Source organism: Passer domesticus, chromosome 1 (assembly GCF_036417665.1).
Source record: "Passer domesticus isolate bPasDom1 chromosome 1, bPasDom1.hap1, whole genome shotgun sequence".
Taxonomy (NCBI): Eukaryota; Metazoa; Chordata; class Aves; order Passeriformes; family Passeridae; genus Passer; species Passer domesticus.
The window spans coordinates 78,901,354-78,929,052 of NC_087474.1; the positions used below are offsets into that span (position 1 = coordinate 78,901,354).

The 27,699-nt window shown below is 40.2% G+C and overlaps 2 protein-coding genes across 2 annotated transcripts; both read right to left on the bottom strand.

The window, feature by feature from the left end:
- Window positions 1–4,974: 4,974 nt before the first annotated feature.
- Window positions 4,975–8,674, bottom strand: LOC135297627 (leukocyte elastase inhibitor A-like). The gene is made up of 6 exons (XM_064415729.1): window positions 8,507–8,674; window positions 7,210–7,398; window positions 6,887–7,004; window positions 6,429–6,571; window positions 5,529–5,696; window positions 4,975–5,379 (listed from the first exon to the last, which is right to left on the bottom strand). The coding sequence occupies exons 1-6, from the start codon at window positions 8,672–8,674 to the stop codon at window positions 4,975–4,977; spliced, it is 1,191 nt and encodes a 396-aa protein (XP_064271799.1).
- A 12,724-nt stretch (window positions 8,675–21,398) lies between these two features.
- SERPINB12 (serpin family B member 12) lies at window positions 21,399–27,291 on the bottom strand. Its single transcript, XM_064426700.1, has 7 exons — window positions 26,171–27,291; window positions 24,671–24,784; window positions 24,193–24,324; window positions 23,088–23,205; window positions 22,413–22,555; window positions 22,046–22,216; window positions 21,399–21,923 (listed from the first exon to the last, which is right to left on the bottom strand). The coding sequence occupies exons 1-7, from the start codon at window positions 26,339–26,341 to the stop codon at window positions 21,519–21,521; spliced, it is 1,254 nt and encodes a 417-aa protein (XP_064282770.1). The 5' UTR covers window positions 26,342–27,291; the 3' UTR covers window positions 21,399–21,518.
- Window positions 27,292–27,699: the final 408 nt, after the last annotated feature.

Genomic DNA, 27,699 nt, shown 5'->3' on the forward strand with positions numbered 1-27,699 from the left:
TTACATACCTGTCTTATACTTACCTTAAAGTTCTTAAACATAATATTTTTTTTTTCCATCTTAAAGAATACAAATTAGAAATTACATTTTCTTGGAGAAATACTTACCCCACAAACTTCAAAGAGGCATGTAATAATCCAGCTTGCCAGCTGAAGCTAAACAGCTCCCTGAGCTCTTGGTGATATATAGAGCACGATTTTGAGACACTCCCACTGTTGCCTTCAAGGAGTCATCTTCAAACACCGCCTTTTGTCACGATTCATTGCACCTTGAAACTTTGAGCAGGCCTATGTTAAGCTGGTATTCTATCTGCAGCAAGTCAACTTTCTTCATTACGTAAAACCTGATTTAAAAATGAATTATTTAAGCTTTTGCTGTAACCTTCTCCTCAGGGGTGAGGCGCTCTCAGTGCTGAAAGCACTCTAACAGTACTCCCACCTGTCATGAAGGGAAGGGTGGATGCTGGGCTAACTGCTGAACATCTGGTAGACATGCATCAACTCACTACAACATCTGTGCAGTGACAGAGAGAAGTTCGTCAAGAATGGTGGCCATCTGACCTTGCCAAAATAATGTAATTCCAAGTAAAGCCAGCTGCAGGATGGTAATTCTATCGAGAGAGGTTTGAAATTGATCTTTTTTTTTCCATGTTAGAACAAACTCAAAACTTCCTGTGTAGTTTTCAAGACTGAAAGGTTTTTGGTCTTACAAAAATCTTAGTTTTTGTAAGACCAAATATATATATTCCTGGAGTGCAGCCTGGTGTGGTGTATGGCTTGTAGTTGTTAAAAGCACAGCCACATCCATTTCTCTGCCTAGGTGAGCCTACAGTATTTTACCTGAGGCCAAACTATGAAGGTCTACAGCATAGGTGTGCAGGAAGAGGGGAGAAATGCTCTGAGGAGAAAGCACATTTTGCTAAAACCTCATTTTGAAGAAAAAATTTAGAGCAACAGTATTGAGATGACTTTGGGACCTGAAGATGAGCATGGAAGAGGAAAAGATTTGAGGAATGGTCAGGAATTACATATTTTCTGGGCTGTAAGCCTGACCCCAGAGTATTCATGTATTCAGAAATTAATTTAAACCAGCCAGTGGTATTTAAAGAATGACTAAGAGTCAGCTTTTAATTTTCATTCTGTACAGGTCATGGCAACAAGGCCCATGGTACTTGCACAGGCCATTCCCATAGATCTTCCATACCTTGTAACTATGGCAGGTGAACAAACTACAGAATCTGTCTGCAGGAACATTCATGGTCTGTTAGACAACCATAATGCACAATATAAAATATAATTCAATTGTAACAAGCTATTACTCTTTATTAAATAATAGACTTGATGAGCAGTAAAGAAACAAATCTGGCATCTGCAAAGGCCATAGGGGTGGATACTATAAATCCAAATTTATACGTGTTAAGCCATAGCATACAGCAGTAAGAGCCTCTGTGAAAAGGAAAGGGAGCTGCTTTACCCTTAACAGTGTTCTTTGCCTTGCTGAAGTGCAGGGTTGTATGTGCAGAGTCTGATAATTGAAGTGGTTTTTAGTTTCCCCATTCAGAATGAGGATATTATAGCAGCAATGAGGATGGGAAAATCTGAAGATAAGGAGCTTTCCTCTGAAGCTGGCATAAACAAGGAGAGCAAGGAGCTGGGAAAGCAGCTCTTTCCAACATTTCTCTGTTCTTATTTTCACATGTAATTTCTCTGGTTGTTCAGGAACTACTGAACAGTGTTTGAGAGTGGTGTTTGCTTGTGCTTTTGGATGGCCTCTCTGTATGTCACATACCGTGTACATTTTACTGTGCCTGAGTGTCTTTCTGACTGAGACCATAAGGAACTAGGATTTCCTACTATAAAACCTACTACCAGCTATATTTTGAGGAAAAGAAACATTAGTCTTCTTCATGGGGTGGGGGGGAAGGTGAGGGACAGAGTGGAGTGTGACTCAAAGCTGACCTCTTTGGCTTATTCAGTGACAATCCAAAAATCTTCCTTTGCCCTTCTAGCCTATCTATTGCAAAGCTTTTGAAGATATAATAAAAAATTATGTTATACATAGGTACTAAAAACTGTTTAAAGGAAAGCACAGTTTCAGAGAAAACTGAGCAGAACTGCAACCATCAGAGAGAATAAAGTTCAGTGGCAATGTGTATATGTAAAGAGCTACTCAGTTAATCAGACTGTGGGAAGACACAGATTTTTCTAATGCAGGAAAAATGTGTGTTACCTTTCCATGGATCCTCATGCAAATGCTATTTGACATCTTCTGCTTTGTTTTTTTGCCAGTCTACCCTTTTGTAGGCTGTCATCATGGCTGGTTCAACACTTAGCGTGGAGCATGTCCCTGGGGATGAGGCAGTGAAATGCCCTTCGGGGCTATGTCTGCTCCAGGCACCATTTGGAGTTTCCAACTTTTCTCTGCTCTGCGAGCTCTATTGCTTGGCATCAAACTTTTACAGACTACAGTTTCCCACAGGAGAAGCATTTGCTGCCAGAGTGGAGGGTTTACCTTCTATTTTCAAGTAAACATCCATGATTTTGTGGAAGCACTGCCCTCCACAGTAGGAGCTGCTGCCACTACACTAGCAGCAGGAGGCTACTTTCCAGCTTCTGGTGTTTTTCACCACATTTTTTTTCGTGTCTTGTAGATTAAAATGGCAGTAAGGAAAAAAAGATTTTATAAGGAGAAGGAGTTTTTTAATTATAATTTATACTGTATTTTGTTGCAGGTTCTGAATTATCTCAATATCCCTGAATTAAGTTTTTGGGTTTTTTTTTAAATTACAATATGAAGTTACTTCTGCTGCAGTAAACTAAATGAAATCCCTGTTTCAGCCACACCTTCTCCTTTACTCACACACAAAATTTCTTGTTGTAAGACTTGTGCTTTTTGGGATAATATGTTAAAGCACTTGCCTTTATCACATTGATTATTTTTCTTTTACATTTTATCTGAAAATATATAGGCCTGATTGTGCAAGCTAATAAATTCTAATACTGTTCATTTCACTTTTTTTCTTCTAACCCAAGTAATTTTAACTGGAAACAAACCAGATATCACAGAATCCCAAAAGCAGTTGTTGAAAAATGTGTATAGCTGTTTTTTGAATACTTTATTTATCAAAGAGCTAACAGCATGTGTTTTGTGTTCTCTTACCAGCTAATTGGTATGAAAACTGTGTCTCTTCAGGTAATCTTACTATTTCAGGCTGTATTTTATACTGCAATTGCAGCCATATGAAGCATCTCCAGACTATAATGGGTCTGCTTTATTCAGCAGTTCAATTTGTGTTGAGTACTGTAATTTACTGTAATTTTTCCTGCATATCTCAGCATTTGGAAGAGCCCTTTGAATCATCAGTTCTACAATGGTACTAGTATGCTCACAGTGCTTACCTTCTTCCCATCAGTGAGTAACAGGGAAAGGAGAAGTGAGTCATCAAAGGCTGGAATATTTTTCCCATAAAAGCAAGTATTCTTCATGTGTCTGTGGATTTTGGACGTTACCTTCTGCCAGACTGGGCAGGCTGCTCCCTTCTTGTGGCTATTCCTTCCCACCACCTACTCCACAACATCCAGGAGGTGGTTTAGGGAACTAGATCATAAGCAAGAAAATTAGCTGTACCAGAAATTTTCCTCTTAATTTGCTTCCCAGAGAGAAGCAAATGAGAACTGCTCATCCCCTAAGTCAGGCACTAATAGTGGTCTTGTAAAAGAGGGAGAAGGTTCAGAGTTTATGTACCCTAATGTTGAATTATCCAGGGCCTAATCTCAGCATGGGGAATATTTAAAAGTGGGAGGTAGACTTCAGTGTCATTTACATTTTTGGAAAGGAATACCATTATTTTTACTTACTGTATTAGACTATTCCTCTGTTCACTTAATTTTACTACATTTACTATTCTACTACATTTACTTTACTATGCAGACTACTACATTTATTATTTAGTTTGCAATGGCTTTATCATGATAAATAGTAGTAATAATAATAAATAATAAACACAGGCTACCCATTTAAAAAACATCACTTATAGATTTTTTTTTATGTTAATGATTAAAAAAATAGCTGGAACAAGAAACTCATGCTATCTGAAGCCCAAACAGAGCTGGCTCTTAGACGTGAGAATGGCTGATCACTACTCAAAGTTTTATGTGAGAATTATGTGTCTCATTCCCAGCCATCACAGAGCAGGCCTTGTCAGAAAATTGTCCCACTATTCTGAAACCCTGGTTTTATTATCTGGGAATTTATGAGGTTTATGAGGAAGTTGGAGAACTTGGTCGCAGAGACAGGGTTTTTCACAAAAAAAAAAAAAAAAAAAAAAAAAAAAAGCAGTGGGTCTGCCCTTCTTGAGAGCAAACAAAATTATGCCAGAAAGTCTTCTGTCTTCTTTGCTCTCTGAGAATAAACCCTGAGAGCTCCACTTTGAAACACTGCCCCCAATCATTATTTAATAGGAGACTCCAGGGGAATATTGTGATGCTGCCCTGTAAAGTGCTATTTTACTTGAGACCTTAGGTAGGTAAGGCTAGAAGAGACCAAGTAGCTGAGGTTATGCCTTTAATGCAGATCCCTATCCTCCTGTCTACTTCATGTGAGAGAAGGTATCACTTATCTTCAGGGCACTAAACTCATGGGTTTATTGGATCCCTACTGCATTAGGAAAGGTCAAAGTAAAAATTTCTTTGCAGATATCTCTAGACGATTACAGCGTTTTGGCAAATACCTCATAGAGTATTTTAAGGTAGATGTCATTTTCATGAGAGCTTCTAAAAGTAAAATATGCCTATGATTCATGGGGTTTAGGGTTTTTTCTTTAATTTGGGTCTTCTCAGATAGTCTTTTTATTTACAGCAAACCAGACTTTAGGACAAAGTCTAGAGAATTGTCTTTTGTTTTGTCTTTTATCCTTATTGCTTGTCAATGGGACGGAAATGGGGAGAAAGATCTAATTTCCAATATAACCTCCGCTTAAGGAGAGGAATATCTTCCAAAGAAGAGAATGGTGTTGGTTTGGTTGTGTCTGATGAAGAAGAGGAATGGGCGGTCAGCTCTGAACTCACAAGTTACTGGGCAACACAGAGGCATTGCAAGAAGCCCCATGGAACAACCCGCTTCGGTGCCCTCTTCATTGACTTCTACAATTGTCTTCTGGATGGCCTTGGACACAACCAAGCCACCTTTCATAGAGATTCCTGACAAATCAGCTTTTCCCCAGTCAAAAACATTCATTACTCCCATCTCCTGGAGAGTGCTGTTGAGAACATAACTTTCCTCCATCTTGAACTGGGGCAGGTACACCTTCACTCTCAGTGGTTGCATCGTAGCCGAGCTGGTCCATTCTGCGAGTTTTTCGTAGGTGAGGGCACATTCAAGCTGTAAGGTGGTATTGGGAGTAATGAGTGGCACCACAATGAATGCAAGGAAAGGAAGTTCAGTTTTTCCCACTTGTCTTCTGACCACACTGAAGCAATGCTAAAGCATTGCTCTCTATGTATGTTACTAGAGAGAAAATGAAGTGTTACCTGTTCTAGGCCAGTAAAGTCCTCACCGTCGTCTTCAGGAAGAAGAATGAACATGCTCAGTTCATTATTGAAGTATTGGAGCTCTATGACTTTTGTTTTCAGTTCCTCTATGATGGCCATGTTAAAATATCCTTCTTGAAACATCATCTGCACTTTCCTTCTCTCATTCTGGAACACATGAAACAAATTAAATGGAAAATACAGAAATTATCACCCTGGTTTTAACTGGTTTCAGCACTGAGCTTAGAGTTCAGCTTAAAGCATTATTTAAACTGGTCATAGGTTTAATATACTTGTAGCATTGATATGTTCCTCTCAACTGTAGTCCCAATTAAGTTATCCATTTTAGAAGCATAAAAACTACATTTCCCTTTCTAATGATGCCAAATTACTTTACTCACAACTTCCTCATTATATCTTTCTTTTTTCTGGTGTGTTAGATGAGGAAACTGATATATCTTATGCAACCATAAATTAAATTCCTCATGAATAATGTATACATTCCCCTGAGACAATTTGTCTTTAATACTTTTTTTTCCCGAAATCACACACTGTTCTGTTCATAAATAGTAGCACAGAAGCAGAATCTTCACTTTCAATCTCAACAGCAGACTATTTTTGAAACAGCACCCTTAGTTGCAAAACCCCCAACAAAGTTAGTGCATGTGCTCAGTGGATTTGGTCCAAGGATCTCAGCTGCACAAGAACCACTTCTGATGTGAATTGGTACAAACATTGACATATTTGGTTAGGAAAACAGAGAGAAATACAACCTTCTATTGTTCTCACTTAAGACCACCTTGTCTTGGGATAACAGAGAGGAGAAAAGCCCCCATCTGTTATTACAGAAGACATCTGACCTCCATCCCCCAGCTGCTTCAGCTTCTGCCCACACTGTACCTGGTTCAGGTGGAAATACGCTTCCTTAGTGTCTTCTTTCTTAAATTCTACTGCCCACTTTCCTTTAAAATATATAGCATTGACCAGGACAAGTACAGTCGAGGGATCAATAAAACCAGCAGCAAATAGGTCCTTGATTTTACCTTTAAAAATAATGAATTAAGACAAATTATTACTTTGTTCTGGCAATCAGCTGAATTTGACTATTAATAGTTATTTCTTTTAAATTGACAAGTGGTATAATGCTGTCAGACAAATGACAAATATTTATGTACAGCTTTGGAACCAAGGAACTCAAGGCATTTTTGCCCCCTTACTACTTTTGTTTCCTATTGAAAAGAAAAAAATAGTGCAGGTGTTTAATATACAAAAATCTTGCTATCTTTGGAAAAAAAAGCAGAGAGGGATATGTAAGTGATTCAATTGCAAACCAAAAAACCTGCATATTTTTTCTTTACCTTTTGTTTCATTTTCAACCCAGAAGTTAATTTTGTCTCTGACTTCTTCTTCAGTGTATTTAAAATTTACTGGTTCCAGTTCTGCTCGATAGAATTTCTTTGTGGAATCCAAGTATTGCTGGAAAGTACAAATTGCAGGAGTTTATTGCAATGTGATTATTTTTATAAAATAATTTAATGGCTTCAGGATAGTTCCATGTAGTAGATCAGCAAGAAAGAAATTGGTAAAAAATGCATATATCCCTTTGTGCTTTATGATGGAAAACATTCTGCTGAGCTCCCCACTCCTAGGAGCTGTTACAAGGGAGACCACAGTGGCTTACCTGGAAGAATGGATACGTAATTTCTCCAAAGAGCCTGTTGGCAATGGTGAGACAACAGCCTGGTCCAGGTTCACTGACTTCAGCCAACAGAGCCTGGAACTGGGAATGGACTCCTTCATCTTCGTCACACTTCAAACAGGAAAACAGATGTTTCGTGGTAGGCTTGAGCTTTCCTATGCAAAGTTGGACCTGAGGGTGAATTGCAGCCTCTCTCTGCATGCAAAACCCTACTCCACCCCGCTGATTCAGGCACTGGAATAAATGCACCAGGACACCACCTCCTACTCCCCCTGCGCTACATGTGCAGAACGACAAAACAGTTCCCCTTCAGCCCACACCTGTTCACCTCCAAACCACACTGTATTCTACAGTGGTGTCCTTGTGCACACTAAGCAAAAGGCTGCTGGCTTAGAGACTGGGAGAAGCAAGCTCAAAGGTGCCTTTGGCATGCTCTGTAGGCAAACCTTTGCAGGTGGCAATTGAAGCACATATCACATTTTAGATTGGCACTGCTGTTTTGATTAGAAACCCACAATGAGAAGGCTCAGTTGTTGAAATGTGTGATCTCACAAGGCCCCTTAAATAACTAATAAAGTAACAGTAATAAGCAGGTTGGCAAATCTAGATGGACAGGCTGATCAGCCCTGCTGTGCTTTATGATTAAGTGATTGTCTTCAAGGAAAAAGACTGACAAACTGGCTGCTGTTGATTCAGCTCAGAGCTGCAATTGTGTCTTACCTCCTTAGAAGGGTATCTGTTTTCCTGCCTTGTACTGCTCAAAACTTCTCTGAAATGAAAGACCTGCAATGTAAATGTTGGGTGAATGCAGATGAGTGAAGGTACTTCAAAGCTAAAGCAGTGTTGCAAGCGCATCCCAAAACACAGCCAGACACAGGCCCTGCAGAAGGGCCCCTTTGCTCTTTACCATAAAATCCTTGCAAATGAACAAATAGTTTTAGGAGATGGTAAGTGCATGAAATCTTTGAAATCTTTCTATATGAGAAAGGAATGTCCAGAGAAGGCAAAAAACCACATTAAAGGTAAGGAACGCTTCTGAGCTCTGAGTGTGCAGGGATACCTCCAAAACACTTTCTTTAGCACTGATGTATTCATAGAGCAGTCAATTCAATAATAATTCTTAGTCTGAAGAAGTTTGGTATTAGGAGCAGCATAATGTATTTTTAAAAGGGCTTTCTGTGTGCATCAGCCCTTTAGATGTTTAGGAACTGTATCAGATGGCACAATCAGCCTCTTGGCTCATATCTTGCCAGCGCTCCCTTTTCAAGCAAAGCCCTACCTTCTCAATCTGCTCGAGTGTGCTGCCCCTGGCTCCAAGGACAACCATTCCAAAGGCAGCTGACAGACTTAGTGGGGAGAAGAAGATATTTTCATTTCTTTTTCTTTTGTTCAGCTCTCTGAAAAAGTCAAGACAGAACTTGGCATTGGCTGCACTGAGAGAGCACATTGTGGCACTGTGATCACCTGAAACAAGGGTAAAAATAATTTAGGTTTCTCATCCTTACACCTGTTATGTTTACAGTAAGGTTTTTTGCAATAGCTTGGCTGAATTATTCAGTACTTCATGGAAATTCCCTGTTCATTATATTTAGGATTTCACAACGAATCTGAAAATCAGCGCCCTGAATTGCAGAAGAAACACATATTCAGAAACAGTATTCTGAGTTGAACTGCTTCTCCAGCTCAAGCAATAGCTATGGCTGTGCCACTTAGCCCTGACTTAGTCCTAACCAAACTTCCAGCTCAGTTTATATCCTGATCTTTGTGCCTTGAGTTCTCTAGGTATAGCACTTATTAATTACACCCTTGATCGTATCTGACTCTTTGTTTCTCTCTAAAAACTTTATGTGTATTACTCAGTTGTGCATCACTTAACATGTCCTTCTAAGGTTGGTTGCTTAACAAATGTTTGACAGAAAATGGAACTATAGACAGGCTCACTTAGTAAGATTTTTAAGAGGAACACATTTCTGTGAAAATTCCAGATATATTTTATTTTCTGAAGCTTAAAATATTTTTCCTGCAGATTAAACTCTTCTTCCCAGATACCCTTCAGTTATAATCACAATTATTACAAGCAAATCATCTTGAATGTTCTGCAAAACTCTTCATATCTTTGACCTAAAACAGAGTTTCTTTCTCATTAAAGACTTAAAGAGGTAGCGTCTGCATCCAGTGAAATGTTGTAGAAACATCTGATCATAAGTTCAGTATTTTAGAAATTCCACTATTCTAAGTCACATTTGGTTTGATTCTTACTGAGTCTGAATAATTTCCTCTACACATGTAGAAAGCATATTTCCCCTATTACTCAAGAAGAATTAAACTATCCATACAAACATTTGAAAGCTAGAGCACTATAGAAAGACTATGCTCTTATAAGCTACCAGTCTGGGTCATACAGAAGAAATGGCAAATTGTTTTAATCTTCTTTAGAAGCACACTTGGAAAGTAGAAGTTTAGAAGCACCATTGTACAAGTTAAGCACAGATTCATTACACAGCCCATACGTTTTAATGTAATCCAAAAAATTGTCACTTCCTCAGAATATGCCACATGCCATATTTATGTGCAAAGGAGGTATGTATATTACTAATGCACATATTGATCCTTAGATCCTAGTTCTGTCATTTAGAATTAAAGATCATGGAGATATTTACCTTCTCCTCAGAACTGATGGTGTCAACTTGACGGTCGAGCTTCTTGACAGAGCTTCTGGAGCAATGGGATATAAAACCATTGCCACTCCCAATGGCAGCATAAATTTCACTCCTGATGAATCACATTCCTGTCTGTTGCAACCACTTAGTATAATTAGGGGACCTGTTGCGGAATCTTGAATTTTTCCATATCCCTAGGAATTCAGAAAGTAGTCACAATTTTAAATGCATACTAAGATGTCAAAAAGAAGTAAAATCTAAGTAGTTATAAAAAAAGAAAGCAAATTCCTAGAAACAAAGGCAATTTCAGAGATGGTTTTCACCTGTAAAAAAATTCTAAGAATTTTGTTTTGTTTTGATGTCAGAAGTGGCACCAATGAATGCAGCATACAGTTTTCTAGTAGAAACAATTAAACTGCTATAACCAGCCCACTGACTTAGTCCTGAGCTAAACCATATCTTAAAGTTAGCCCAGAACTTGCCATTACTCCTCATTTTTGTCAGTGTCTCTGAGGACACCTGATCATTGTCTTATATTGCTTCAGCAAGGCATAGGCAGCAGGGACAGAGCAACCTACTTATAAGAAATAGTATCTTTCTGATATATTTTTCAGAGAAATTATCTTTCTTCACATTCAAGATGATATGGTGTGTGGGTGGGCAAGTATTTGTATGAGTGTATGCATGCACTAACAGCATTGTTTTGTAACAAGTACTTAGTTATCACTACTGAGATATATTTACACATCAATCCAACCAGATACTGGGCTTTTCTGGTATTTAAGAAATTCTGAAGGCAGTTTCCTATCAGTCATAAAGTACTCATGGTGTTTAATTCCCTTTCAGTTTGAATTTTCCCATAGCTGTTTCTTGGGAGGAAACAGAAATTAAAAACACACTGCTCATTCAAGCCCTGAGAACAAGAGAGTCAGACCTGCACAGATTTTGCCTGAAGCAACAAAAGCCGTGCAGTCTGGTTTAACTTGCTTAACACTGGAGAAAGAGAATTTCCCAAAGAAGCATCTAGCTTGCTGTCCTGGTTTCTGGCTGCTCTCCACACAGTCACCTAAAAACCCACCTACTGAGCCTGTTCCTCAGTGTTGAGCCCTGTCTGACCACCCAGGAGCCACTCCAGCAGTTACATCTGCACCAGCCAATCTGGGATCAAGGCCACTTCACAGCTGAGTCCCCCACACCCACCGTCACACCAGATTCCCTTACCATCACAGAGCCTCAAACATCTCAATCCTTGAAATAATTTAATCATGATGCAATAACAAAATATCAGTTTGAGCTGGTGCCTCCAAGGAGGAACCCCAAAGAAAAGGACACCTTGGCAAAGTGGGAATACCTGCAGTGAATAGATTCCCCAACACTCAGCATTGTCATTGACAGGGAACTGCAGAGCAGAACTGGGCAGATGCTGTTCCCTTCCTCGTGATGATGGGCTGCTCTCTGCAGTCGCTTGGGCACTAGGCACAGTTGGAGGAAAAAAAGTTGTAGAATATAAGAGGGGGTAAGTATAGAGGAAGGAGCTACAAGATGTAACAGTTTTACCTGGCATCCAGGTGTCTCCCAGAACAGAAATGATATGGTTTTTGAGCAGCAAGACACAACCAAGTACTTGTCTTTCAGGAACACAGGCAATTTTTAATCCAAATTAATACAGTGAATGGGAAATTGCAATCCTGAAGCACAATAATTCATGGCCTTTGGGCACAGGGGTATGTGCTAAAAGCCACAAGTACCCTTAAAATGTATTCTTCTGTGTAGGAATCTGTTAAAGCAAAGTTCAAGTTATCTGTTATGCTTGCAGAGTGAAACTCTACTTTCTTAGCCCCTGATTAGTTTTCTAATACTTTTACCTGTCTTAAGTGAACAGGTTTCTCCAGGTTTTTTTTCAACATTGTTTGTTATTTCTCTGGTTTTGTAGGTACTTCTGTTCTTAATTCATTTTTAATTAAACTGAAGGTTAACTGTGACTCCATTTTTCCATTTGGTGGATATTTCTTTCACACAAATCATTTTTTGTTAGTGGTCAAATTACAGGCAATGGAGTTGGACAGGGCTCCCTTCCCAGAAAGGAACACTCTCTGCTGTTCTTCTAGTCTCCTGCTTTGCTATTTTGTTCTCTTCTAGGTTAGTTTACTGTAGGTTAGAGTGTGGTTTAGATAGAGATAGTTATTAATGGGAATGTCTGAGAAATCCAGGAGCTTTTGTTCAAGCAGCTTGAAGGAACTCCTGAATTGTAGGTTTTGAGGAGACTCACTATGCAAATGCTTGCTGGGAAAGGCAAAGCTACAGCTCATCCTGTTGTTGAACAGAGCTGGACTAGGACTTGCCCCGCATTTTCCACATCTGTGACTCCCTTCTTGCTCTTTGAATAATGCAGAGGTTCATTGCAAGCCAGAGAAAAGCTATGAGGATTGAAGATGGTCAGAGTAGTCTCAGAATCAGGAGACTCTTTATTCCTTTCCATTGATAACCTTGCTAAAAGGAAAGGATAAATAGCAAGAGGACTTTTTCTAAAGGTTACAGAGAAACAGTTGCTGTGTTTGTGTGGAAAGGAAGATGAAGATGTAAAAGCACTGCAAGTACAAAGGCATGACAGAATTTGTTTCAGATACTTAAACTTTGTCAGGAATGAAAATTTCTGCCATTTTAGCTGGTGGTCAGATGCTTGTCATAGTAAAGTTGCTTTAAGGCACAGAGGAAAGGATTCCAGACTGACCTGCTTTCTACACCTAAAATTCCACACATTTAGATAAGATTGTAAACAGCACTACATCATTAGGGATAAGTTTTGCCCAGCACCATTTATCTGTTGGAAGTTATTATGGCTGAAAGTCTCAAAATTTTACTTCACTTTCCAGCAACATTTTTTTAATGTTTCTGATGGCCCTGGAGCCAGGACCAACGGAATGAAGACTTCCCTATATGATTTTTAAACCACAAAGAGTTCTGATTATATGGATGAGATAAGCACAGGAAGGCCAAAGCAGGGAACAAAGATCCAGCTGGTGATGTCAATCAGCAGAACACAACCTCACAGCAAGAAGCAATGACTCGCTCAGTAAGGAGAACAGACCACCAGCATATTCCTTGTGAGTATTCTTTGCTTCAAGAGAATGCAAGAAACTTGGATGTCTCCAGTTCTCCCCTGGCTTATTTCTCACTGTTTGCAGCCATAAGCTTCCCTTGCTGTTGGTGACTGCAGGACGTAGCAGGGAAGCAGATTCTTGTCGAGGAACCAGAGGCTGATCTCAAGTTTGACCACAAAGGCTTTTCTTGCCCCTTTCATCTTACAAAATGCATGTTCTGCTACCACCCTGTTCAGGTGGTAATTACAGAGTACCTGATTTGTCTGAGGTTGCCTGTGGGTAAAGGCCACTTATCTAAAGTGGAGTTGCTGAATAGCAAAGGTAAAACAAGGACTCCTTTGATTTTCACTGGCCAAGAGGGCCCCCCTCCCTGTTTGTCAGACATCTGCTACACCAAATAACAAGTCTTATACAATATATCAGAGCAATTAGTGTGATAAAGTATCTGTAGTGATCCAGAGAAACTTTAGCATGACAGAAAACATGCCTCTTGAAGTTGAGCAAGTTGGAGGTATTTCAGATGTTGCTGATGGTCTCATCTCATTTGGGAAGAACCACATGAACAGATTCTGATATTCATTTTTGTGATCTTCAGGTTGTATGAGTCAAGAACCTATTAAAAACCAAATGTCAGCTTATAAATAGCACTGCTGTCTGCTGACTCTCCATTAGTGAATTTACTGGCAACAAGGTGCAAGAATTGATGAGTGTGAACTTGGCAGAGACCTGAGCCACCTCATGCTGGTCATTCAACTTGCCAGGGAAAAGGTGAGCCCAGCACTGTTGTTTTTCCAGCTGAATTTCCTTGTGCACCAGAAACTTTTCCACAATTAAAATAAACCCCATTTACTCCCCAGGGAAACTTAGACATGACACAAAATAGGACACATCTTTGTTTCACTTATCAGCATCCAGAAATAGCTCTAGCAATACAGCCAGTTCTGTCTGCTGCACCTTTTCTGCTCACGCCTTCTCTCACTTGTTCATGAGCTTTGACTAACAGGAAATTACATTTGTAGGCAGTGATGTGTGTATGTATCTTCTTAACAGACTTCCATAGTGTAAGGTTATATGACTACACAGATAAATATTTCTGCATGATGACCCTGTTTTATAATGCTGATTCAGTCTTTATGAGTGATCTCATTTATAGTATTTCTGGATATAATTTCTTTGTGGCAATTTAAGTAATTTTGTAAGCCAGGTTTCTTTAATAGCAAGTGCAGCATTTTTTAAAGCTGTGTGATACAGAATGTCTATAAACATTCCTCTCTTTACTCTGCCTCAGTGCATACTTTTTCTTGTCATTCATCATTGTGGGATGCAGTAGAAAGTAGGAAAATTCCTTTGCATTTTAAAAAAGAGACTGCTTTTCTATATTGCTTAGACAGTGAAAAAGATGACAGATATTTTCAGGCAATGGAGCTGTTGTTGTTAACTTTGGTTAGAAATGACAGAACTGTGGCTGGAAGGATCGTTGAGATTCCTGGTGCATCTGCTGCCCTAAGGTGGGATGAAATAACTAGATTACAGTTGATAGGTGTTTGTTGAACCTGTTTTTGAAGCTTCTGGACAAAGTGTTTTCAAATCTCTGTTGCATTTCTGTTCTTCCTTATTCCTGAAGTTTTAACTCAACTTTGTCCTAAGTTGTCCTGACTGTGAATTAAAAACAGTTGCATTCAGTTATATTTAAACTTTGATATGTGCTACTTATTAGTCCATTTATCCTTTGTACAAGACGTAGCATCTAGAAGTGTCTCCCTAGTCATAAAATGTAATTATTGTAGTTGTACTCATAACCAGCAACTTAACATTACACTAATCACACTACCTAAAACCTGTGGGTATTGTTAGCTCCTGAGCTACTTTACCAGATTATGGACATGGAAACCTGAAACACCCTTCAGGGCTGCTCAGCTCTGCAGCACATTGTATAATTTTCACCATTCTGAGGAGAAAGGTATTGCTTTTGGCCATCAGTCTGGATATTAAAAATAATTGTTCTTCCTCATTCCTGCGACAATCCTTGTGGTATGATTTCCATAGCTAGTCAAATTATGCTGTGGCTCAGCAGTCCCATATATTATTTGTATAAATGTTAGTGCAGAAATTCTTGCCAGTCCTTACAGTTAGTGAAGTCAGATGTATCACAGGTCCAGAAATGGAGCTTGTTTGCCAATATTGTGTACATATTTTTTAGTGAATGGGTTTTGAAAACAAAATGAAATTTGAAAATACCCTTCCTAAGCTGCCAAGCACTGTGAAGAGCAGGCAGGTGAATAATTTGAAAACAAAAAGTCAAATTTTCAGCCAATGTAAAGTGACTGAAGTGAGAAAAGATAATTTGTTTCCATGGAAAAAGGTTCCTCTTCAGGCCACAGAATAATACAGATGTGTAAATGGTATGTTTTTCACACACTGCCATGGAATTCGTACAATATATAATTTCTGCATTCTGCCATTCAAATTCCTACCTGCCCAGGGTAACTGAGGACTGAACTGTCCTGAAAATAAATTCCCTATATCTCTTCACATTTCTGCTTTCCCTCAGTTCCACTGATTTTTACTATTGATAAAGTTTTTGCTCTCATATTATCCTGGATAAAATTTGACAGCCCTTTTATCTTCTGGCCTGCCTGTAACCCAGACACATCAACTTGTGATTCCCAGGTACTTGTATCCTGGCTGGTTGTAAACATTGGTGTATAATCTAATGAGGAACCTGTGACCAGCATCACTTACCAATATCCTTCATAAAACAAGGTGATTTTACTGCACAGATATTTGAGAAAACATGACTTAAACACATTATGCTTCCAAGAACCACTACTTCATGCAGAATGTGTAAAATAGTCCCTGCTATTGTGTTCTTGAGTAACCACTGGGTGCAAACAAGCATGTCTTGACTGAACATGATGTTCAATAGCTTTGGTGTTTGGCCTGGGACATCCAAGTGGAATTCACACACAGAAAAGCCTCACATTGTTCCAGATGGAGGCAGGTATCTAACTACAATATGCTGATGAAGGGACATTAAGGGTGTGTGAGAAATCATGAAACACTTCCCTTGCAACTCTCTGTGTGCCAATGGGACACAGATCCCCTGGTACAGAGGCACACACAGCCAGTGTTGCTGCTGGGGGAAAGTGCCATTTGGCCCTTTCCCTAAATCTCCTTTTTTTTTATACAAAGTAAACATTACCAGTAAGCCATGGGAGGTAAACAGGATCTGGAACACCATCAAATGCCTGTGGGGTGACTTCAAAGCTCTGACCCTGCCAACAAGCCTTCTCATTTGAGATTTGGGAAGGCTTCCCACATCTTCATTCACAGAGCTGAAGTTTACTGTATATTTAAGACATGGTTAATTTTTTCCTCCTGTATTTGTAAACCAGAAACAGGATGTACCCATAAATATATTCTCCCTTTGTATGCTTTTGTGCTACGTGGAGAAACAAAACTCTGTGTATTCATTTCTAAACTGAGATTTCAAGATGGCCTTTTTTCTTCCTGCTCAGCTAGAACTGGGACTGAATTCTGTTCTCGGACATGAGTGTAAATCTATCCTAACTCCACCAATACCTCTTCACTGATGTTTTAATAGCCTATAAACCCATTTTGTATAATTGCAAAAAAAAAATTGTGTGGGCAGAATTTGACCAGAATTAGACCAGAATTGCTTTTGCAGTAATGTTCAGCAGTGGCCATAATATATCAACACTGCTTTAGCCAGAAATTCCAAAAGACCATGATATAGGCTGCTATGAACACAGTCAGCTCCATCCCAGTCACACTCAGTGCACCCCAGTGTAGACACGAGGCAATAGGATTAATATATGCTGAAATTAATATGGTACTTTAGAGGGGCCTTCATCCATTACGGAGTTCTGGATCAAGAAACACTTTCCCTTCAGAGGTCATGTCTGTATTGTACAGTAAGATTGTTTCCCACTCATCAGGCAGAGAGTCATAGAACTGGCAGGGTGAGAAATTATAGACTGAGAATAATCTTCCTCCAAAGCCAAACATCTTATGTCCTTCAAGGACCATGGTTTTTCAGGCACAAGTGAAACACCAGAGCACCGGAGAAGAATTTTCTTAGAAAGTTTCATAGTGATACCAAACAAACCCAACCTTTTGCCTTCATTATTATTTTCAGAATGACCAGTCAGAGAAATGAAGGTGAAAGACATTCAAGTTCCTGGTGATGGTAAATTGCACCTACTGTGCTTGTAGTTCACGGATGTAATACAACAGGCAAGAGACAAGATGTGGCAGAGGTTCAAAAGCATTGAGTGCCTAAGGCAACCTTCAAATCAAGATTCAAAAATCTATACCAAGTAAATGCTTTGAACTTTTATTACTGCCACACTTTACTGCTTCCAAAGGGAGGGCCTGGAGAGAGCATCTGAGGAGAAGAGTGTGGGACAAACCTCTACATATCTCCATGTCCAACATCTATATGGAGACTTGCTCAGGACATGAACATGGCCTGTGGGTTTCAGTGCCTTCATGGCAGCCAAAAGCCTTCCCTCATGGTGGTGTTTAAGCATTGGAGATGGGGTTACTGGAGACATGTTTCAGGAAAGTATGGGATTCAGCACTGAGCTGTGTCTGGCTTGGGACCTGATGGCTGGGGACAGAGGTCTGATACCTCCTGGAGTGTGGCCCTGCCATCAGACTTCTCATGCATCATGCTGGACTTGAGATTTACACTGCACATCATCCAACTCTTTAGACAACCCCACTGCACAGGTGTTTTCATGGCTAAGAATGAAATAAGTATCAAATAAGCTCTATTAAGTCTGTTCACTTGTTGGAGAAGATCTCTAAACAGGAAAGGCCCATTAGAATTTTTCCAGTTGTCTTGCTGAAGCAGTGTGATGTTTTTTGTTGGGTTCAAGAATATAGATATCAGGAAATGTCAGTGGAACTTGATAGCAACATGTTATTTATGCCTTACTCCTCTCTACCACAGCATTGTGCTCTCTTTGTGCAGAAGGAAGCAGAACCTGCTCTACCCTTCAGGGGAACATTGGCCAAAGTAGAGAATGTTCTTGCTTGGATTGTGTTTGATCAACAAGAGGAACAGGTGGTCAGCTCTGAACTCATAAGGAATTACAGAGGCAAAGCATTCTTTTGGTCACCCCTGTAGTAGCAGCTGCCTCAGTTCCTTCTTCATTAATTTCTACAAAGAACACTCTTCCCCTATCTGCTCCAGCTAGCTCCACAATCACTTTAATCTCCTGCATTTTTTTTCTAAAGGCTGTACTCTGTGTAAACACAGTCATGTAGTCAATATCCTGGATTTTTTGCAAGAACTGCTGGTTTAGAAGCACTGACCAAGCTTCAGACACTGTGGTTCACTGAAGTACATCATACTGGATGTGGATTTTTCCCACAACACCACAGGAAGTTAGACACTGGTATGAGAGCATAGCTGAGGCTCTCAGTTCTGGATATTTGCTGCTGTACTCCAGCTATGGATCTGATTTCCTGTACCCTAGGCCTAGCCCACATCTTTCAGCAGAACAGTGTGGGGAGCTTGAGGCATCAATGGTTATGGCTTGAAATGTATGTTGGCCTCCTGAGGCTTTTGTTGAGCTCCACAATCATTGTCAGTCTGCACCTCTGGAAGGTTTGCACCAAGCAAACCAACAAGCAAATAAGGCAGCACGGTGGATATTTTCCTGTCTGGGGTACAAGAGATACACCAAAGGCCCCTGGGCATGACTTCCAGGATCCTTCATATTCATCACCATTCATAAGCAAGGAAATGGCTGCATGCTGCCAAGAACTCATCCTTCAACCCTGGAGGCTGCTCTGCATCACAAGCAGCAGTCAGCTTTTCCACAGTGTTTCCTCCTGCTGGCTGGAGGCTGGCTGTGGGCTGAGCAATGCCCATATTTTAGGCCAACAGGCATTGTGTTCAGCACTGCTCTGGCAGAATATCGCATTTCTCATGGAAGACCAGCAGCTGAACCCACTGAGCAAAATGCAGCTAAGCCCCCACTAGATAACATGCAATGATTGCATGACTATAATCTGAAAATATGACTGAGGGGACTTTTCCTCTTATGAAACTCTAGTTTGAGAAAGCCTTTCCCCACAGTGGTCATCCCACTACAATTTAGTAAGATGATTCCTCACGGGGCAATCTGAGGGCTGTGGAAAAGGCAGGACTGGTCATTGCTGGCCCACTTTTAGGAGATCTTCGTGCTGACAGATTGCAGGGGAGAGAAGTGAGAGACAGCAGAGTGGGCTGCAGTGGGGGTCTCTTGGAAAAGGAGCTGTCAGGGTGTGAGTGGAGGCAGAGCAGCCACTGGTGCTGTGAGGTTGCAGGCTACAATTACGGCTGTGCCAAAAGCTACCTGCCTCATGAGACATTCCACAAGAAAATAAGGCATCCATCAGAATTGGTGAGACAGGTCCTTTGGGGGTGCTTTTCCAGCATGTTTAAAACTGTCAGTAAGTGTGTGGAAAAGCTGGACTCTGTTTCCAAACTGTAGCACTCAAGTGAGGGAGGATTGCAAAATAATCTTGGAGATGTGTAGGTGGCAGTGCTCTTACACAAAAGCTGTGATTTGCCATCCCATAACTAAGAATATCTAATTTAATGCCTGAGGATTCATCTGAAAAAGCTGCACAGCAGCACTCCCTGAAGAGCTGAGAGGAAGCTCACAACTGTCCTACTTCATTCACCATGTTCTTTTCTAGGCAGATATTAAGAAAGTGAAGAAAAATTCATGCTATCAGAAAAATGTAGAAAAAAATTCTTCCATAGCATTCTAGTTAGGATAGACACCCACATACAGATAATTTTTTCCTCTGTTACTGGACTAAAACAGGAATGGCACTAGATCCTGGAAACCAGAACTCATCTCTTATACAGTTATTGACTGCAAAATTTTCAGTCCTGGAATTCCCTTCTTGTGTGTTTAAGCTGCATGTCTTCACATAAGGACTTCAACATGAAGGTGGGCAGTTTTGCCCTGCAGCCAATGCTAAAGCCTAGTGCCCGAGATCACTTGGTGCATCGAGAGCTGCAGGGTTGAATTCCAACAAGGATATGGGATACAGGCCCTTCACCTCCTGAGACACATGAATTTCTCCACTACAGAAGTTAGGTACTATTTTGAATTTTAAAAAAAAAAAGAGTCTTTGCAATGGCTTTTTCAGGAGCCCTATTTGAACAGCTTTCTCAAGGTCTGCTTTGAATCCATTCACTAGATGTTCTCTAGGAATTTAGGAATTTACACCTTATCTTACCTTGCTCCTGAATTTCAACATGGGCAAAGTATCTAATTGATCACATCAAGATAGCCCAGAGCAAGAAAAGGAAAATGCTAGCTGCTAAAAAATTTACAAAAGGAGAAAACAAAATGCCTGCAAATGTTGGATGAGAGGATTTTTCTTTCAGATGGCTTTTTGGATGTACAAATTTAAAGCCAGCCTATATTCTATTTAGGAGAGACATATCATTTTCGTTGTGTCTTCTTCTTTCTGAAGCCATATATAATTCTGTGCATTGAACATGTTATTCACTGATTCTCCATTATATATAAATTTTAAAAGCACATTACAAATGTTAATTTGTTAAACCTCATCCCTCTGAGGAAGATGTCACTTATGTTAAACCAGGAAATTAGAAATGATCAGTAATGTCTCCCTATCAGCTGGAAAGAAGTTTATTTTTTTTCCCACAAGCATTCCCAGGTAATGTTTAACTGTGATTTCCATGATTTATACCTTTCCTCATTCTTCAAAGTATGGAGAGAGCTCTGTCTCTCATATTTGCATCTCAGAACTTCTAAATTCACCACTCAGCAACATGGGAAAAGGAAAACACATTTCTTGGAAATTCATTGCTACAGTGTTCCACATCGGTAACTTCAGTGGGATGCTTTGGATCATTTTCTTTCTATTCTTTGAAACCTTGAGATAAATAGTTTGATTTATCCCCATACAAGAGACAGCCCTCTATACTATGTAAATAATTAACCATCTTTAGAAATACATGTGTTTGTGTCCTGTTCTTGCAGACACCATGCATATAAAATTCTCTTTGGAGTTATTTGAGAACTTAACAAAGACTTAGGAGAGGTTGTCCAGACAGGTGGTGGAGTCTCCATCTTTGGAGATATCCAAAAGGAATCTCAACTTGGTCTTGGGCAACCAGCTGTAGATGGCCCTGCTCGTGCAGAGGAGGACCAGATGACATCCAGAGGTCCCTTCCCAACTCAACCCTATTGTCACCATGAGCACGTGCGCACATCAAGGAAACAAAGTGCTATCCATATCCAGTGAGCTTAAGATAAAATTTACTTGTATTCTGGATTCAGATCAATATTTACAATTCAAGGAGTCTACTACTAGAGCATTCGATTCATAGGTTCTAAATAAACTGGCTGCAGTGACTATTTTGAAATACAAATTAGCCATCAAAGGATTAAGAAAGCATTTGGGAGAAAAATACAATTTCAGCTTTTCATCCAGGTGGTCCTCACAGTGTTAGAAAATGGCCCTGACCTTAAGGTGAACAGAGTTTGCCAAAGAAAACAATAGCATTGGTAGGATTGTGTCTAATAAAGAATAAGAAAGGGTGATTAGCCATGAACACCTCTGTGAGAGGCAGAGACCTCCTCACAATGGAAGCTCCCGTGCCAGCCGCCGCCACGGTGCCTTCCTCATTGACTTCCACATATGCCTTGTGGACAACGTTTGACAGCACCAGTGATTTTGCAAATGTCATTGCAGAAAGGTCAACTTTTGATTCAGTGAAGATGTCAGTCATCCCCATCTCTTGTAAAACCTCGTTGAGGTTAAAGGTGCCTTCCAGCTTGAATCGGGGCAGGTAAACCTCCACTGTTGTCTCAAACATGTTCTCTGAGGAGGCCCACAGCATTACATTTTCATAGGTGATTGTGCTTTCAATCTATAAGATGGGGGGAAAAGGAGATTAAAATAGGTGAGAAGCTTTGAAAAATCAAGATCTTTACCCAGTGTTAATTCAGAAACATGGCTTCCAGCCCTAGTCTGTGACATGTACTGCCTTACCTGCTCCAGCCCACTGACAGATCCATCAGCCACATCCCCTGGCAGCAGGATGATCATGCTCAGTGACTTCTGAGCATAAGGGAGTTCAAGGATCTGAGCACCCACCTCCTCGATGTAGCCCAGTTTAAATTTGCCTTTCTGATACATCATCTGCACAGGTTTCTTTCTGTTCTATTGAAAAGAAAATTACACAGTCAGTTAGGCAATACAGCTCTTACCAACACCTCTACCCAATAGGGGATGTAATTTAAGTTCCCAACAGACCCACAGTTTACAGGGCAGATCAGCCCCGAACATTGTTATGCTTGCTGCAATGCTGACAGTATCTAAGGTGAATAATGTTAAGATTTACAGAATGCAGATGTACCTGATTCAGTTTAAAATCCCTCAGAACTGTTTTTTCTTCCTCAAACTTGCTTTCCCAGGATGCTTTAAAGTAGATTACATTCACAAGCACCAGCAATGCACGTACATCAATCACACCAGGTGCAAAGAGTTCCTTGATTTTACCTAAAGGGAATTTTGATCCACAGAAGCATTTTTTAGCATTAAGACTCTGGACTGAGACTCTATTATTGGTCTGTGAACTTAGTTTTGGAAAAACTTAGAAACACAGTTCTTGGTTTATTCAAAGGACAAAAACAATGTAGGCAAACAAATGGTAGATTCCTCTGCCCTGTAACCAGCCAGGGAGGATGGGGGTCACCAAATTTTGCCATGGTGTTCTGATTGGCATTTATGGCTGTTTGCAGAAGCAGTTTGTCTGGCCAAGACTTATAGGTATTGCTGCAATTACCAGGGCAGGCATAAGGGTGGGAATAAAAAAAATATTCTACAGCAAATATATCTTTAACTCATAAATAAATTAGTCAGTAACTTAGTCTAATAAGAGCAGATGGAAGACAAACTACCCTTAAACAGCATAAGAGTGAACACACACAGAAATGTGAACAGGTCTTTGCTTTTCCTATCTTGGAATGTCATTTGTTGAAGCCATGTAGAAAGGCAAGGATAGAATGGCTATAGTTTTGCTTTGTTTTACCTTGTGTCTCACTTTCAACCCAAGCATTAATTTTTCTTCTGGCAGCTTCAACAGCACCATGAAAGTCAACTGTTTGCAGCATTGCTCCATACAGTTCCTTGCTACACATTAGAAATTGCTGTAAAGCAAAATAAGCATTATGAATTGGTCAAATCTATTAAGTACTTACTGCCTTTTGAAAGAAATCAATCTCTTGATAGTATTTTAGAAATGGTGAGGGACCTGTTGAATCTGTGAGGCAAAATTTCATTTTGGAAATGTCAAATATCTGAAGTTTATCCAGATTATCTTTGAAAAAGAGATTCTAATGCATAGGTCAAAAATGTAAATAAGTGAAAAGAAAACCAGAAGAATGAGTCTTATCATGGAGAACTGCATAACTGAGATTCGGATAAAAAAATTAAAGAAACAGAAAAAATTCAAGATGAGTTGTTTGATGCTTAAGTGTCAAAATAATTGACAGAAAAGCAAAGATGTGACTAACAAGTTAGCCATACCAAGTAGTCTCAAGACCACTCAGTCATTCAGTAGGAAAGGAGAAAGAAGTTCAGCAGAGCAGTCCTGTGCATGAACCTGCACAACCTTCCTGGAGATAAACTCTCTCCAAGCTTACTGCTGCCTCAGCTGTCCCACTTGCAAGACCTGAAGTAGGTGGTTTACAGAGAGCTTGAATAGGCTATTTTTGGCTGTAGGTTCTCCTCTGGCTGAGTGCACACATATGAAAAATGTGCCAAAAATTAACAGATCCCTGCTTTATTTTTGCTCTATAGCCTTTGATATCCACAGGATGGTTTGTTTCTGGGTTTTTTTGTTGTTTGTTTGTTTGTTTTTTGGTTTTTTTGGGGTTTGGTTTTTTTGTTGGTGTTTTTTGTTGGGTTTTTTTTTTTGGGGGGGGGGTTGTTGGTTTATTTTTTCTTTTTCCTTTTTTTTTTTTTAATAAAGTCATGGAAAGTTGACAGTCTTGTCTCCTTCCCACCAGCCTCAAGAGCTATACCTCCATATAGCACATTACATGCTCCAAAACACACACATGAGGGGTAACAGTGAGGCTCACAACTACAGGGAAGCTTGAGGTCATGGCCACAACAGTTAGCAGGTGACTTACCTGCTGGAGCTCAAATCCTTGTTGTATAAAGAGATTGTTGGCCAAGGTTAAAATGTATTTTTCACCAAGGTTTTGTAGTTGCAAAAGCAGCTCCTGGAACACTTTATGATCAAGGTCTCCTTCCTTGTTACACTGGGAGTAACAAAAACACAACAATTAAAATGATTCCTCTGTACAGTTTTGGTTGCTAATTTTCGTCTTAATTAGATAACACTATAATGTTAACTCCTGCTGTACTGATTTTTAAATCCAGCTAGTCCAAGCTTTGTAGGCTGATCCTCCTTTGGATGAGATCACTGAAGGCTTTGATATTGACTTACTGGCCCTTAATAAAATAAAACCTTGTATCAGTCATTTCCTAGAGGATTAGGCAGACTCTGAGCATGGGATCTTGACTCCCTCCAGTGGCAAACGCCAGTGTTTTACCCGCACTAACCTACCACACAGTGAAGGCAGGGCTCCCCACCCAAGGACACACCTCTGAGAAGGAAGGCTGACTCTCCAGGCTTCCTTCTGGCTCCATTTCTGGGGCTGCATTCTCGTGATCAGATCCAAGACTCATTCTTCCTGCAGCTTTCCTGACATGGAGCACCTGCAGGTCAAGATGTCAAGTTATGTCAGTTGTAACTGGGATAAAACCATATTCCTTGTTTTAAAGTTTTGCTGTCCCCTACTGGATAAATGGTGTAGATTCACGATAGATGTTTTAGCAGCTCCACTCATCAGCTAAAATGACAGACTTGAACTTGTTCATACATTCATGTTCAGACTCACTTTTCTATATTAACACACCAACAAGAACTTGCACTTAATCCCTCAAAATGTTACTCTTCACTGCCTCAAAATGTTTATATTTGACTTGTGTTTTCATTGCTATATTTGATTTGTGTTTTCATTGCTAGAGTTATCCTAAATTTCAAAACAAAAAAGTTGCCCCAAGTAAAGAGACAAAAATTAATTTTCTTTAAAAACACCAAAACTGGCTTCTTGCAATCATTCTTAACACGAGCATCAGCTTAAGAAATAGATCAAAGCCACAGTGCTCTTAATGGAAACCAGTCCTTGTTTGTGCTGTGCAAATACATCACTGAGAAATTTTCAGCAGTTTTTCTATTATAATAATGTTCCATCATGCATCATACATAGACATGCTCTCGTTTCTTAGAGGATACTGATATTGAGCAATTCCCATTTCTTTCCTAAAATAAGCAGGAGTCCCTGTCTAAAGTAGGGATGTGGCAGGGTTATGGTAGCCAGGGGGCTGTAGGGGTGGTCTCTGTGCAAAGAGAACAGACTCGGAGTGTCTGGGTGGGCACCTGGCAGCCACAGCAAAGGTTAACCCACCACATCATGGTGAGAAGTTCTGCCTTAAGATTATTGGTCTTCTACCACTTATGGTAGAGAAGGGGAAGGAGAGAAGAAACTAAAAAGAAAAGAGAAGGTTGTAGAAAGCAGAACTTGCACTGCAGGAAGTAAAAGAACAGTGACTGGAGGTGTGATCTTCATCCCCTTTTTGCCCACCTGGGGCTCTGTGGGGAGAGACATTTTGACCCTCAAAAGTCACAAGGGACGAGTGAGCTAATGCTTTCAGCCACTCAGGTGCAACCCCTTGACGTGTCTGCAGGTGTACCCAGACTCCCACTCTCAGGATTCTCGTAGCAACCACAAGAGGAAACGCCTGCCCATAATTCTGAAATGAGCCTGACATTCTGCCACAGGCCTGGGGAAAGCCAGAGCACCCCACTGTGCTGTATCACCTCCCCTCAGTCAGCCCTTGCAGGGGACAGGATGAGACTCACCCCAGCAGATGGCAGGGATCACAGTGCCCTAAGCACAGCTGTGAAGGCAGCACCTGTGCCTGCCCTTGTGCACGTTTCCTGTGAGACACTCACACGTGTGCTGTGCTGGGATGCCCAGCATTTCCTCTGAGAACAGCAAGCAATGTTGAAGCACCCCACCATGGTTCATTCATACTCACTTTTTCTATCTGAGCAGCAGTGTTGTTTTTTGCACCAAGATGGATCAGGGCCAGGGCAACAGAGATGCTCATAGGAGAGAAGACAATATTTGTGTCCTCTGCACTTCTGTTGAGCTTTTTGTACAGATCAAGGCAAAACTCAGTAATTGGTCTAGAAATGGAGTCCATCATGAAACAGCTGCTGAGTGAGAGCACAAAAGAATTAAAAAATTTAGTGCAGCTGCCCTAGCTTGACTACACTGTGGATCATCTCTCAGCCCTGAAATTGTCCCACAGCTGGTTGTTGAACATAATAGACATTTTCTAAATCCTGAAAATTTTAATCAGCCTTGCCCAGATGAGTCTATGATGCACAGCAGGAGCAAAGGCACAGAGGGTCTGCAAAAAGGACCCATGCTCACAACATATGTACATTACTCAGAAAGGATCCTTTTTCTGCCTTATCCCATGCTGTGTTTTATTTCAATTTATGGCATTGAAATTAGACAGGTATGGATTAACATTTTCCTTCTCCACACTGGTTTGATGCATACCCCTGCATCAAGTCTTTCCTCTTAACAACATACATCAGTGATAGAGACGTGGTGACAGAAACTAAGCCTGCATATAACCATCTGTGGTAGCCAAAGCTGTGGCAAGGGGGTTTCAAACAACAGGTTTTTAAAAATAAAATCACTATCAATTAAATGTCTCCATACACAAAAGAGGCTCATTAACAGCTATGGAGACTGAACTACATATGGAAACACTAACAGTTTTAAATACACTTTTAACTTCTGATAAGTTTTCCAGGAGTCACAGATTGAGGCAGGATTCACAATTAAAAATTCCAAACAAATAGCCCAAGAGCCCTGAAAAGAAGTCTGTAAGTTCCTGATTAGTGATATGACAAGATATGTGTCACTCTCTACTTTTGTACAAGAAACATTACAGTCTGATACCTCTCCCAATGGTCATTTACTTTCAATCCACTCCACTCAGAACAAGTTAGGACTAAGTTGAGCTTGATCCTTGCAAGAAGGAGGCCATCTAAAAAATAGGCAATTAGAAAATCCTTTCCTGAATCTTAGGCTTAGGAGAATTGTAAAGATGTTGTATAGATACCAATGGGTTCACACAAAATTTTCTGGACTCATTATACCAAAAAAAAACCCAAAACAAAACAAAACAAACAAACAAAAAAAATAAAAAAAAAAAAAAAAAAAAAAAAAACAAAACAAAGCAAAACAAAACAAAAAAAAAAAAACACATAAACACATTCCTTTCAGTATCAAACATTTTTTACAAATAGCACTGGTCTGTGTTCCAGAAAGATTAAAGATTGTCCTTCATGTCTCCCATGGCACAGATCTGGCTGACTCTACCTTTCATCCTGCACTGGGACCAGCATGGGTCAGGTCCAGAGAAAGCTGCCAGAGTTCCTCCTCTCTTTTGGAAAAAAGAGTGAGTGCACAGCCAAGTGGTTCTCCCCAGTGCCCACAGACAGCCACAGCACAGCAGGCACTCTTCCTCAGCCCTGTCTGCGCTGA